Below are 14757 nucleotides of genomic sequence, written 5' to 3'. Positions count from 1 at the left end.
TATATATATATATATATATATATATATATAGATATAGATATATAAAACAAATTATTCCTTCCTCTGTGGTATTGCAGGTGACTACCATTTCAGTTTTGCTGTCTCATAGTTATTTCTCTCATTAGTGCTGAAGCTCTGCAGGGCTTGCATCCCACTATTTTTTCAAGTGTCAGGGAGTACATTTAGAAGACAGATAGAAGTGCTGCTTTTCTGTGGGAGGCATCTAGTTTTGCAGAATTAGGGACATATTCTTTTAGAAATGCTATTAGTTAGTAATATGAAAGGGTGCTAAGAATTTTGAACACCATGATTTGGAATCGTTTCCAGGAGGTGCTGTGTATCTTTTTTGGTCTTTTACCTGAATATTCTTAATAACTATTGCTGTCAATTTCCATGTCTACTCCATGACAGGAAGTAGAGATATTTTATATGAAACTAGGGTTCCACAAATTTACAGTTGTTCTTTGCTGGTTTTTAACATTTTTGCTTGCTACCTCAACGTGCTGTGTTCTTAGATGAGTAAGATGACCAACCTTTAATGTGTCCCTCTTGGAACTCCAGGGGTTGTTTCTGGATCTTTAACAGGTTCGTGCACACTGGCAGCTTAGTCTTTGTTTTCACTGTAAAATAATTGGACTCAACAGTACAATCACGCCACCAACCTCTTATTAGGATTTTGATTTTGCTCATCAGCCATTTGTCCCTTTGTTTCTTTGTTTGCCTTCTCTTTGTTGGATTCCTTTCTTTTATAACCCAAATAATGGACAGTATGAAAAATCATGTGGGTAAAGTGTAAAGTTTTCCTTTTCTTCCTCTAATCCTAACTACAAAGCAGTTCTTTATATTAACAAATCTGACTGAAATAAAAATGTGTTAAAAAGCTGTGAAATTGCGCCAACAAAAATTTTGCCCCTTGTTTCTTTCCTCACTGCATTCTGCAACTTTTGGTAAACTGAAATTCAAAAAACCCTGACCTGTTATCAGCTCTGGTAGATCATGTGGTATTTTGAAGAAAGAACTCTTTTTGAACTTCAATCTGTTGTTGAAGAACTCAGATGAAGAATAATTACAGTATAAAAATCACTCCACCACAGTTGAATGTGGTCTTTTACAAAAGTGTCTGACCAAGTTTGCAAAAAATCTCAAATTGTTAGCAGTCGTGTAGATTGGGTATCAAATCAAATCAATTCAAATAAAGACAAGACAAACAAGTAAATTGTTTTGCCTATTTTCCTGCTTGCTGTTAACTATAGATGTATACAAATCTGTAGATTTGTTTTCTAGAAGCAAACCATATATTCTTGCTTTGATAGCACCTGACTCACAAGACCTATTTTCTGTTGCCCTATAGATGGTCTCCATCACTCTAGTATACAAGTTCCTTGCAGGTATTCATGAAATTATATGAGATAGTTGGATACTGATGCTAGAGTGCTATGGCTCCCACTTTACTCAGAGTGAATTGATGTGAAAAGATGCTAAGTGATTTGAAAAAGACTGCTTAGGCAATCTGCAAAAATGTCTTTACATTTAATTAAGATTAATTAAATATCGTGTTTAAAAGAGCTATAGTGGATAATAATGTAAATCTCAGATCATTCATTTTCATCTTAAATTTGTATATTTTCTTGTTCTGTTTATCTCTTACATCCTGTGGAAGGACAGTAGAGTTCAATCTGAAATTCAAGTCCCAAGAGTTGTTACATAGCTAAACCACACTAATAGTTTGCCTAGACAAGAAGTAAATTCTTAATTCCTATTATTTGGGTGTCTTTCAAATAGTATCTAACACATACCAGATGTCTGCAGCTCCTGAAGTATCATGGAGTGGCAGAAAATCACCATGCCATTACTTTCTTCATCTCTTATTTCAATAGGTCTGTGCAGTCTTTGACAAAAAGACAAAACTTCAGTCTGAGTGCTAATTCTAAACCCAGGTTTTGATGATCAATGACAGGATGCTAAAAATACACCTAAATGTCTCTGTGATTCTGAAATTGAGTTTCTGAAAAAGCATTGCACTTGTGGTAAGAAGTAAAGTGTGAAGTTCCAGAGAAATGAGCTGTGAATTGCAGCTGCAATGGAAATTGATCCTGTCTGTCAGTCTCTGCTCCATATTCTCATGAAAACTGTGGAGCAGAGAAGGAGCCAAGATCACGGATTAAATGGGATGCTGAAGTGCCAGGGGCTAGAACCAGTCTTGCTGGTCCCTCAGGTCAGAGCTGCAACTGTCAGAATTCACTGCTTGATACCCTGCTGAAGCTGGCAGAAGGAGAGCAGTATGAAAAATGCTGCAGGCACCAGCAGGGGAATTGGTAAGAACTACCTGGCTAAGCTTCAGGCGTGACAGGCAGTGTGCTCCTTTGGGAAGAAAACCTCTTCTCTTACGAATTGGTAGACCTTATTTTCCCCATTCGCCTCACCAGTGAAGCATAAGAAAATAGCTAGAATACTGAGGAGCAGCAGAGGCTCGGTTCATTTAGAAAACTGCAGTGGGTGGAGAGATCTGGCTGTATGACCTCTCTGCAGGTAGGCGTTCACTAAGGAGAGAGCAAAGATTCAGCAAATAGCTTTTGTGGTTTGAAGTGTGTATGTTGTATGTAGTACAATAGGTGTGGTATGTTAATCTCTTTATGAATCATCGTCTCTAAAAAGTGTGATTTCAGTTGTGATTAGCACTGTGAAATGACACTTCTTTATGTAGCTATCACTTACTTTACCCGATTCAAGTTACCAAGAGCAGACCATTGCTAGGATGACAACCCTCCACTAATGCATGAATAGGTAGTGCAAGTCTCACAAGCACAATAGCAGCATCTCTACAAAATGCCACTTTTTCACCTAAAGTTGGGAACTCACTGTGGGAAAGTGATAAAAAGATCCTGTAGAAAATAAAAATCAACTAAATGAAGTCATCATGCTGTAGTAATTGATTCAGCTTTCCCTTTTAAATCATAGTCATTAGCTGTCATTCTTTTTATGCAGTTTTCTTTCCCCAAGTATCCTGCATCCTTCCTGATGAAAAGCATATACCTTCCAGTGTATTGGAAATGATGTACTGTGCTCTCAGAACTGTATTACATTAAAGATAGATAGATAGATAGATAGATAGATAGATAGATAGATAGATAGATAGATAGATAGATAGATAGATAGATAGATAGATAGATAGATAGATNATAGATAGATAGATAGATAGATAGATAGATAGATAGATAGATAGATAGATAGATGATAGATAGATAGATAGATAGGCATTAGAAAAATTTTTTCACTGTTGGAATAGGTTGCCCAGGGAAGTGATGGAGTCACCATCCCTGGAAGTGCTTAAGAGGCGTCTGGATCTGGCACTGGGTGATACAGTTTAGTGGTTTAGAGGTTACAGTGGCAGTGCTGGGTGGCAGTGGCGGTGCTGGGGCTTGGTGATCTTAAAGGTCTCTTTCAACCTTGATGGTTCTGTGATTCTATTATATGAAATATTTTCTCTGGGGTATACACTGATACCTTCAGAGAAGTTCAGTGCTAACTTGATCAAATGGAAACTTCTTTTTCTGTCTTTTGTTGCAATAATTGCTATTTTTCATGGCTGTTTTGAGCCCCATGTTTTTTAAATCCCCAAATTCTTTTGTTACCTTAGCTTTTTCTTTTATGGTTAAAAGTAGTGACCTTAAAACATTCATTTGCAACAGAGGTCATCAGGGCCCTATTAGTTGCATTATCTCTGAATGAATGGTAAGAAAAATAGATATGAGCCGTGTACCTATCTGATGCTATAGATTACAGAATCAAGTCAGGAACAAAAGCAACCAGGGCATCTGCCTTGTCTGATGAGCTTTATCCTGTGAATATCAACTGAAGCCGTATTGTCTCCATCTTTTACAATCTAATCTCTTTTTTCCTTTGTCTGTTTTGTTTGAAGTGAAAATGTATGTCATTCTCATAGCAATGACTTCAAGATTTAACTAGAGAGCTACCTTGTACTTCTTATTAAGGTAACATGACATAGGAGTATCTTTCTCCTGGGCACAAATCTTGCATAGGTTTTGATCCAGTTATTTTGTACAGCCACTCAATTTCAGTTTTAAAATGCTATGAATTAGTTTTGTGTCTCTAATAAAATGATTTCTCAGGTCCCTTGTGAATTTTCTGATGTGCCTACTATGGAACTAAGCAGGCTGTTCCATATTGTTGCAGCTAGGAGCTTTGTTCAATTGCTTAATGTTCTATGTCAGGGTCACCTCAATTTTGTTGGTTTTCTAGTCCTACTTAGCCCATTCAGATAGCACTGCAGTTACACAATACCTGTCAAATGTCCTTTGCTATTCATCATCTCACTTAAATGAAGAAATTCTTAGAAGCTGAAAAGAAACAAAAAGAAAAAAAGGAAAACTCATTTTCCATGAAATTTATGTCTGAACTACACAGAAGTAAATGTTTAGGGTTATATGAAACTCTTAAGACTTTCCAGTCCTTGAGATTTGCTTCTTATTAATTTTATTTGCTGTAGCAGTAGAAAATATTGCAAACCCCCCAAACATTGTGATTCTCAGCTGGGATATCTGAGCATGGAAGCAGGTAAATGACTCTACAGTGATTTATCCTTATTGGAGACATTTTTACCTCTCAGTTGAGTTACTAGAAAGGAGACCAGGATTAGAATTTGTTTTGTTTTGCCATTTTTTCACCAATTGCCAAATATTCTGTACTGGTGATCAACATTGTTTGATAGTGAAAATTAATTACAAAAAAAAAAAGCTGGATGATTTGAAAGGGGGGAAAAAATACCCTGCTTTTTAGATGTTAGAACAAGCAATTTCTTAACACCTTTTCTTCAAGGAGTTAAGATGAATAACATCTTTGAACAAATATTTCAAGCATGCAGAGACTATATTAAAAAATAAAAAGATTAAATCCTGTGTAAATTGTTTAGAACATTCCTAGTGAAGACATGTTGATTAATAAACATAAAAGAGGGAAGATGCATATTAATTTGTTTATATATAAGAGGCTTCTAACTCATTAAAAGTCTTCTAAGTGTTTAACTAGTGAAGCAGTGGATAAAACCTGACATTGTCTTTAATCTTGTGGAGGACTCAAATATGAAAAAAACCCAAATTATTGCTAAATATGTATAATAGCTCTATTAATGGCAGTGTTTTGAAAACATGGGGGGGTGTCAGCTCAGTGGTTCTGCTTGTAATATGGTGGAAATTTTAATTCAATTTTTTATCTCAGTTGCTGGGATCAGTAGAATTGAAGAGAACTTAACTTCATCAACCACAATCTTTGGTGCTTGTTATGTGGATTTTGGTAGATGTGATTGATGGCTCGTTATCAACCGGAATATCGCTAGGAAAGCACAGATGCAGTAGAATAGGAGCTGATGTGTCTCCTGTCTTATTTCTTTAGATTCTTTGCTAAACCACTATGACAAGCTGAGGTATTTGCACTATTAACAACTAATGTTTTTGAAGGAAAAAATCCCTATGAACTATTTTAAAGGAATTGTATTATTAACTTAATGTCCTTGGCAAATAGAGATCAAGTAATTGCATTCAGTCTAACTTAAAAACACATGAATATGAAATAGCTGAAGAACCATCTAGCCTTTGTATAAACAGTCCTTCAAGAAAATCACTGTGTATTTGCTAGTTTTCTCTGAAATTACATTTTCTTTTTAGATACTTGTTATCGCAGGTTTTTGCTGTAAAAGTGTTAACGCAAATTAATTTGTAAAAAGAAATTGGACTTAATTTTTGCAAGCAACAGATAGGTAAAAAAGTAAGTGTCATTTCAACTGTATCATGCAATTTGAGTTTAAGAACTTTTTAGTGTTTTGTTTGCTCTTTGTTTTTCATCAAAGGGACTTCTCTCTTTTCACTTTTTTTGTGTTTTTCAGAAGCCTATACCTCTATTACAGTGTGATTCTATAAAGCAATGGATTACTATTTCTTCTTATATGTCATATTTATAGAACTATATGACTCCTTATTTCTTATGTTACTTACTATTATAATATGAATAAATAATCATACAAGAATTATATCGGTAATTTTGCAGATCCAATGCGTGGACCACGAAAACTAGAAGTTGTGGAGATCAAATCCAGACAAATCACTATTTGCTGGGAACCATTTGGATATAATGTCACACGTTGCCATCGGTACAACCTCACAGTCCATTACCGTTACCAGGCTGGAGGTCAAGAGCAAGTGAGAGAAGAAGTAAGCTGGGATACAGAAAGTTCACATCCCCAGCACACAATTACTAATCTGTCACCATACACAAATGTTAGCATCAAATTAGTATTAATGAATCCCGAAGGACGAAAAGAAAGCCAAGAACTTGTAGTGCAAACTGATGAGGATGGTGAGTTTTTCTGTTTACATATACATTGTGCATGACCTGATACTCAATACAGTTTTCTCTATAAGTGCATGTTCTATTTTTACTGAAAATTGTAGGAGATTTTCCACCAACTTCGCCAATTTTAAGAGAGTAAAGCTCCATTACTACAGTGGAGCTGTAATTATAACCTGTAAAATCACACCTAGTTTAATCATTTCGTCATTAAACTCGTAACTTGTGCTTGAACTGTATTCTACCACTTTAAACTTCCAACATCAGTTTGAAGAAAATTCATGTGATTGTCCACAGTATCCCCATGTAAGCTTTTCTACTGAGTGATGTGCTCAGCATTAAATATTTGTTCTTGATTTGTGGTTTCAGTTTCTCTTTCTTTGGCTTCCTAACCACTGGACAGTGTTAGTTGCTTATTTAAACAATTCCATATACAGACATTGAAGTATACAGATATTCCCTTCCTTTTAATAATTTTCAACTCACAAGGGGTTTTCATATCTCTTTTTTAAAAATTTTATTTTATTTCGAGCAAAATGTAATTTGCAAATGTCTTTTTTGAAGCAGGGACAGCAGAATTGGCTACTGTGTATTTTTAGTGCTCTTAAAAATATTGCATGAAAAGGTTTTACCATCCTCCTAAGTCCTCTGTGATATTTCTTTGATTACACATGCAGAGAGTTTACTGGAGCTCTGTTAGTTACGATACCAAAATGGGACTTCCCTGTTGAATTGGTCATGCACCAGGAATGTTTCACCTTTCCAGAACATTCTGTGCTGATATATAGTCCTTTAGTGCCTTCTACAAGTGTACCTTAGTTTTTTTGACCTTGCTTTTAGCTATTTTAAATGCATATATTTCAAAGAAACCTTATCAAATGACTGGCATTGCTTTGTATAACAGATCTGTCCTCCTTCCATTTTTATCATCTGCAATCTGAACAGGAATGGCTTTGTATTTATTTCCAGATCAATTATAGGTTTACTGCAAACATGTTGGAAATATTTCTAGTAAAAACTTCAGCAGTAATGAGTTCCTTTTATAATAAATACTTGAAGTCTGTCATTTAAACCTATTATTAAATTATTTAATGTATGCTGCATTGGTTTTATGTAGTACTAATTTCTAATCAAAATATATGAGGGAATAAATTAAACAATTTAGGAATATACAGTTACTAATGCAATGGATTCAACAAAGCGTAGCTAACAAAAAAAGTGTTTAATTAGAATTAATTTTGGTGTCATCCTCTAACTTCGATTCAGTTCAATTGTAGGATGACAAAGCTAAAGAGCTTATTGTTATCAGGGATGTTTATGTATTTTATCTAAATTGTCTTATTCGTGGCCCTCTGGAACTTTATATTAGTCTAAGACCTATTAAAACCCAGCATCAGTGGCTGAAAGAGTACCTTGGACAAAAATTATGAGGTTTTAGTATACCATACACATTCATTAAGGTGTATAAATCTGAATTTAACACAACAGAGTATACCGACCCAAATAATCATCTTAATTTTTCAAATCACGCCGTCATGTTTGTTGCAAGGGACTTCCAGAGCTCACTTAATCTAGCCTTTTGCTCAGAGAAGGTTAAGCGAGAGCAGATTGCTCAAGGACTTGTACAGTTGAGTTTGAGTACATGTCTGGGTGACCTCTGCCAATGTTTGACCCCCCCCTTATGGCATAACTGCTCAGAGTTTATGAGCTTCAGATAATTTTAGAGGGTTACTACAGAGGTTTGCTATACTTTCAGTTTACTTATGCTATGTTTAATTTCTCCTCCTCTACGCATAAGTCATTAACCCTGTGATTCAGAATGAGTTTTGCCACTTCTCTACTACTTGGAAGCAAGATTTAGTGCCCAGAATTAAAGCTACCCTATAGACTTTGTTTTACTGGTCCATAGAGGACTGGTAGGCCAGTTCAGAAACCACCACTTGTGTCCTTGGATCTTCCCCTTGGTGGAGCAGGGAACTCTGTGAAGAGCTATGGACCTTGTAAACTCCCGTACCAACAGCATGGAGCAGTAGGAGAAGGATAGTGCTCTACCAAAAGTGTCAACAGGAAGGAGTCACCAAATATCTTGCTTGCAGATCTTTCTCTTCCTTAACCATTCAGGTAAATCTCAGTAAGGGATATGAGAAGTTATTTCAACCAATGCAGAAAGTAATTTCTGCCTTCTTTCTGTAGCAAGTGGAAAATGTTAAGTGTATCTTCTTGCTGGATTTTCACATGCAGTTTGTGGAAAGATGCTAACACCCCAATGCCTTTTGCCTCACAACAGTCCTGTGTGCATTTTTGGGGATTTTCTTTCCACATTCCTTTGACAGTGGTGTTACAAAATAAAATCACAGGTGCATGTCCATGTGCTGTTTACATGTCTCCTTCTCTGAAAAGTGCATTGAGATTGGCTTGGGGATAAGGTAATGATTGCAGAACAAAAGGGAAACAGAATTAGATACCTGAGGGTGGTTAACATACCTTTTAGCAGAACCTTCTGACCTCCCTGGTTCTTCAGAAGTCTTTCTCATACATTAAGAAACTTTAAGAAAAATTAATAATGTCAGATTTTTAGTTTGGCTGTTTCATAATTTTCTTATGTTCATCTTGTTGTAGGTCTTCAGGCCTAATGTCAGTGAGCATTGCCGTTCTATGCAACATGTGGCTCGTCTTTCCAAGTTAACCTTTCTAGTTCAGTCTCCTGAAACTATACCTTGTTACTTCAGTGCTTGTCCATTTTCATATATGAATGTTTAATGTGTTTGCCATTTTGGCACAGTAACACTGTTGATAAGTAGGTATCACAAGTAGATTTTATTTGCAAAAATTGTTATTTGAGATATTGCCTAATTCCTTATAAAAAGCTGATTTGTCCTTTTATCATCCATAAAGTTTTACAGGAAATGTGTGATGCTCACAAATTCCTTCTTACACTGAAGGTGACACATAACGGCACTGTCTTGTTAAATAAATCATTCTCCTCCTGAGCTACCCTGGCTTTTGCTTCAGTCTTGGAGAAATAATAGTGGGATGGTTTTTATGCCTCAGCAGTGCAAATATTAAACAGAGTGTGTCCTTCTGAATTTTTTCTTATATTCTTTTTTTTCTTTTTTTATCTCTTAGTCCCGAGTGCTGTACCACTTGAATCCATTCAAGGGAGTACCTTTGAAGAGAAGATTTTTCTTCAGTGGAGAGAACCGGTGCAAACATATGGTGTTATTACTTTGTATGAGGTATCTAGAAATTTGCCATGTTTTAATTTTTATGTATAGTTCTGATTTTCAAAAGCGCATAATTAGTATGCAAATTAATATTTTTTTACAGTTTATGTAAAATTAACTTCCATTTGAAAAGTAAATATATATAATGTAGGAGTGAATTATGCAGGACCCAGAATGTCCTTGAGTTACCAGCTTTAATACAACTGGTCTTTTTACAACCATGTGATATAGCATTCTATCTAGTAATCTGGATGAAATATTTAAAAGATTGAAAGACAGATCTTAGTGAATTTCTTAAAAAAATTGGAGACATAACACAGCAGCGACAGTCAACGTCACATTTAGATAGGACTCATTACACGAAGCCTATTGTAATAGAAACAAGCAGGCATAATTCAGAAAAAATCTAGCATTTTTTAAATGCAAATTCAACAAAATTGTATGTTGTTAGATGTCTAAAAATCACTGCTTTTTCTCATGTGGAACCTCTGCCTGAATACCTCTTAGAAAATTTGACAAAAGACTGCACAGATTAAGCTGTCAGACAGTAATCACTGTTAAGCTTCTTACCTGACCTTACTACAAAATTGTTATTGAAATGTTTTGTTTAAAAAAACCCACCTAAATGAGATATGGTGTAAAAGAAAAGTTAAATTGAATGGTAACCTTTTGATACTGTTTTGAAAACTACTTTATTGTAGAAGGATAAAATGTTATGAAAAAGTATGAATTGATTTTTTATAAAGCTAAAAACTTTGTAGCTAGTTCATCAGTTGTCTGTCTTCAGGGATCAAAATGTTTTAGTTAAGTGTTAAATGTTATTATTGATGTTAGACCTTATGTGTATAGAAACGCACAGTGGTGAATCCTCTTTGTACTTAGGAACATGCATGAGTGTCTAATTACTCTACTGAGGAGTATACACACATATACGGGCAGTTCATTCCTGAATGTATACGTGAATCTAACTCCATCAGCTGTACTGGGACTTGTGCAGGTGTATTCAGAGATGGGAAAGGACCAGACTTCCTAAGGTAGTCCAAACAGTGCACATTTCTGAACATCAAAAGAACCTAGCATTCCAACAGTGAAGAGGATTTTGGAAAGAAAATCACCTTATACTGTTTAATACATCTCAAAACAGAGATGGGAGCAGCAGGGCCATCAGTTAAATCAGAAACATAATTTAATTCATTTTTAAGTGAAAGATACCAACAGACTGATGCAATCATGTTGTCCCTTGTTTTAAAGATGTTAACTCAGTCCAGGCTGAATATGAACAGGCACCTGGTTGCTGGAAGCTTGTTTGTCAGTACTTTTTCTACCCTGATGTTTGCTTATAAGCCTAAAATGTATTCACAAAGTTTTTATAGATATGACTGATAAACTACCTGGGGGCCAACAAATATACAGTGTGGCATATTACCTATTTTAAATGTATACTTCTGGTGAAGTATAAAAGTTTACTTCAGTTGTATTTTAGCTAACTGAACAGGATCAGATCCAGACAAGACAGATGAAATTTAGGTACCGATGTTTTATAGGTTGGTTTAGACTATCCGTGATATCTCAGTAGGCACCTCAGGCTGATAGTTATGCTTTCAAGGTAATGCATCCAGCACAGCTCCAAATCACCCAAGCTTGAGGAATAAGGAGTCAAGATCCTGTCTGCATCCTGTTGTAAACCAAAGCTTAGACAGAGGCATCTAAGCCTTGGCTGTGTATGCATCCACAATTCAGATCTGAAAAGCATAGCCATTAAAGCTGCTTTTATACAAACATAAGCCATGTTTGGTATGTTCATGAAAACTATGCTCATGGCATTCAACTTTTAGAGATTGGTCTAGCAGACAAGCACTAAGCTAGTAAGGGGAAGGCCTGGGTGGGAGACATTTCAGCCTGAGAGATTCCCCAATTCATTCTGATCTGCCTGCGGGGGAACGATTCAGGCACAGAGCCACAGCAAGGGTTGAATGCTCCTTCCATTGTCCTGTCACCTGCCACTGGGCTATACACAACCAGGGGTGAAAGAATTGAAGTGCCAGGAGGAAAACAAGTATGAGAGTGCCGGGTACTTTAGAGTAGAAGACCCACAGCTTGGGTAATGCAAAACTGCATGTAAGCCTGAGTTAGACCTAGAAGCATGGTTGCTCTTTCCAGGGAAAGCTCTTTAGCTGGTAGCTATTTTTTGTAAGGGCAGCCTTAGGATTACAGCAGCAGACATTTTTCAGCAGAAAGTCTCAGGGTCTCGATCCCAGCAGACAGATAAACTTAATGTGCAGTCCTGAGTCTCCATCCCTGTTCCCAGAGAGAAAGCTCAATCTCAACTCTGTGTCTAGCATTTTTTACTCAGAGGACCTAAGTCTCTGTTTTGTTAAAAATCTCATAACTTAGTCTGTTTTCTGGGGCCAGCTATTTGTTTTCAGTACCTGAAGAAGACAGTCTTTTCATATGTGTGGTGAGAAAAACATAATAACAGATTATTCCATTTTGCTTCACTGTCACCGGTACAGGTCCACAGTTGTTGGAATAAAGGTATTAGTCCTTTGGGCAAGGTTTCATCTAAATTTAATAAAAATAGTCAACATCCAGTGAGAAAATGACCTTCATGCCCCTTTTTTTCATCACTTTAAAGCTGAGCTGACATTAGCAACAGTTTAAAAAAAACCCCAAACATAGAAACCGTCCTTCAAGTAGGAGTGAAATATAGAAACAGTTCAAGTTTATTTTAACCAGGAAAAATGCTTATTTTTTTCATGTGTTCTTCATGAACCATGGAAGAACATGTTTCATTGTGGAACATCAGCCATTTAGCTATCTAATAGCTAACCACTGCAAAAATTTTGTAAGAATCTAACATATACTGCTGAGTCTCTGATAGCCTGGTATCATTTTGAATAAAACTTAAATGAGATTTTGGAAAATCGAGTTAAGAATCATAGAAATATAGAAAACAGAATTAAAGGGAGCTGCAGGAGGTCATTTAGTTCACATATCTGTGGCAAACAGGATCACCTGTATTTCAAGCTTAACTGTGATGTAGTTGTTTAACCTGTATTTTAAAATCTCAAAAAATAGTTATGACCCACTCTCCCAAAAGCAGACATAAAAACACTTAGCATGAGATAGGAAGATTCAGTTAAGCAATATATAACCTCAATTTCTTTACTGATAGAAGTTCAGATAGTTGGTAATGTAACCTTCTTCTGTCGTCTTTAAGAATTAGAAGGGTTAGTTGAATCATTTTTAAGGCACTTTTAGTTCAGTTTATGGATGAGGAGTTATAGAGGATCTACCTATATCTACTGAAATGTCGGGGTTTATTTAAATGGTATCAAAGTTTTTATTACTAATTACCAGCACTTTATTGATGTTATACTATATGGGTCATATAAAAATCAGTTTTCATTAAGTCAAAGGGTTTAGGAAACTGCAAGTTTTTGAGGTGTGTAATGCCAACACTTGGATATTCTATGTATTGTATTATATGTCTTCTTAATTATAATGATATGGAGTAAACATAGCAAAAAGAATGTCAATTATCACTTTATATAATGAGGGTGCTGGAATTATTCGCATAAAAATGAAACTTTAAAAGTAAAAAGGAGGGATGAATAATTTTTACTTTTTAATTTTTTTATGGTTTTCTTATTTTTAAATTCTCATTACAGTGCAAAGAAATCAGTAATTGATGGAAGAAATCTGGATCAAGTTTTACTGTGAACTTATATTAACATTTCTAATGAAAGCTAAAAATACTGTTTGAATCAAACTGAGGATACAGTATACACTCTGCATATATTACTTAACATTTTATCTCTCCTTTCCTCCAAATGAGAATCTGACCTAGGTACAATATAATAACCTGAAAAATTCAAAATTAGCAAATGTAATAGCTAAGCTTCAGACTAAAATAGAAGCTTTACCCAGTTTCTGAAAATTTTGCCTTAAGCTGCACTTATTATCTTTTATGGACTTCCTTATTCAGGGCAAAGTGTAATTACAGTTAAGTCAGCTGGAACAGGGTGGGGCTACACCCCATGTTGTTCACTTCTCAGTTTTTACCTGGTTGTTTTGGCTTTGTTACTGTTGCTGATCAAAACCAACAGTAAGATGAATTCAAAATATGACACAGTTAAAGCTAACATCTTGAAGGAATTAATGTAAGCCTGAACCCATCGTTTAGAGTTGTAATCTAGCTGCCTCTAAGTCTCTGAATCTATAGAAGTAATAACTCATACCAGTTAGGACTTTTCTGTGTCCCTTCGTGGGATTTGGGATTTGAAGAGTATAAGAGAGTAAGATAGCTTATCACAAAATGTCTGACAGCGCATACATCAGAAGGGTTTACTGGATAAAGATGCAATCTCCTCAAGGCAGTTTATAACTTTCTTATTCTTTTGCAGATCACCTACAAAGCAGTGAGTTCCTTTGACCCAGAAATAGATTTATCCAATCAAAGTGGACGAGTCTCAAAGCTAGGAAATGAAACACACTATCTCTTTTTTGGACTGTATCCTGGCACTACCTACTCTTTTACCATCAGAGCCAGCACAGCCAAAGGGTTTGGACCTCCAATAACAAATCAGTTCACCACTAAAATATCAGGTACTTGATCAAAGAATATCTTATTTTCTTATGATAATGAGTTGGGTAATTTTCTTGTTGTTTACATCCTCTTTATAATTTAACAAGCAGCAAACTGAAAAAGTAAAAAACATGTTCATCCCTGAAGATGTCAAAGTGACATATATTACCATATTTGAAGAACTGCCAAGTGTTTCAATATTAACTAATACTTTGAAATTCCTGTTCACAACTGTAACATACCACTCAAGAAACCGTATGAATTATGTGTTGCAGCCACTGCCAGCTGCAGTTGCAACATTTAGCATAGGGTTTTTTGGACCTGAAGATGAGGGTTTCATTCAGAGCTTAGTCAACCTTGACATGATTCTAAATTAGTACAGTAACAGTGCTGGAAAATCTCTTTAATGAGCCATGAACAATTGAGAGTAGAGTAGAAATACTATACATCTAGTGCTCGCTTAGAAAGTGTAGTTAACTGCCAGTCTGCGTATGTTCCTAGCAGGCGTGTGGACTGAAGTGGATATGAAACTGTATTAGACAAGAACATCAGGACTGGTGTTTTTCAAATAACAGCAGTGTGACT

The 14757-nt window shown here is 35.7% G+C and overlaps 1 protein-coding gene across 11 annotated transcripts in view; it reads left to right on the top strand.

Moving 5' to 3' along the window:
- The window catches only part of PTPRM (protein tyrosine phosphatase, receptor type M), a 461846-nt gene that overhangs the window by 234356 nt on the left and 212733 nt on the right, over nucleotides 1-14757 (top strand). For all 11 annotated transcript variants that reach the window (XM_017819524.1, XM_017819523.1, XM_017819522.1 and 8 more), the window contains exons 8-10: nucleotides 6061-6369; nucleotides 9487-9596; nucleotides 13991-14192. In XM_017819524.1, the coding sequence (XP_017675013.1) occupies nucleotides 6061-6369; nucleotides 9487-9596; nucleotides 13991-14192 (621 nt within the window). The remainder of the gene's footprint in view (nucleotides 1-6060; nucleotides 6370-9486; nucleotides 9597-13990; nucleotides 14193-14757) is intronic.

Source organism: Lepidothrix coronata, unplaced genomic scaffold, assembly GCF_001604755.1.
Source record: "Lepidothrix coronata isolate B3197 unplaced genomic scaffold, Lepidothrix_coronata-1.0 Scaffold75, whole genome shotgun sequence".
Lineage (NCBI taxonomy): Eukaryota > Metazoa > Chordata > Aves > Passeriformes > Pipridae > Lepidothrix > Lepidothrix coronata.
This window is presented reverse-complemented; position numbering and strand designations above follow the sequence as displayed.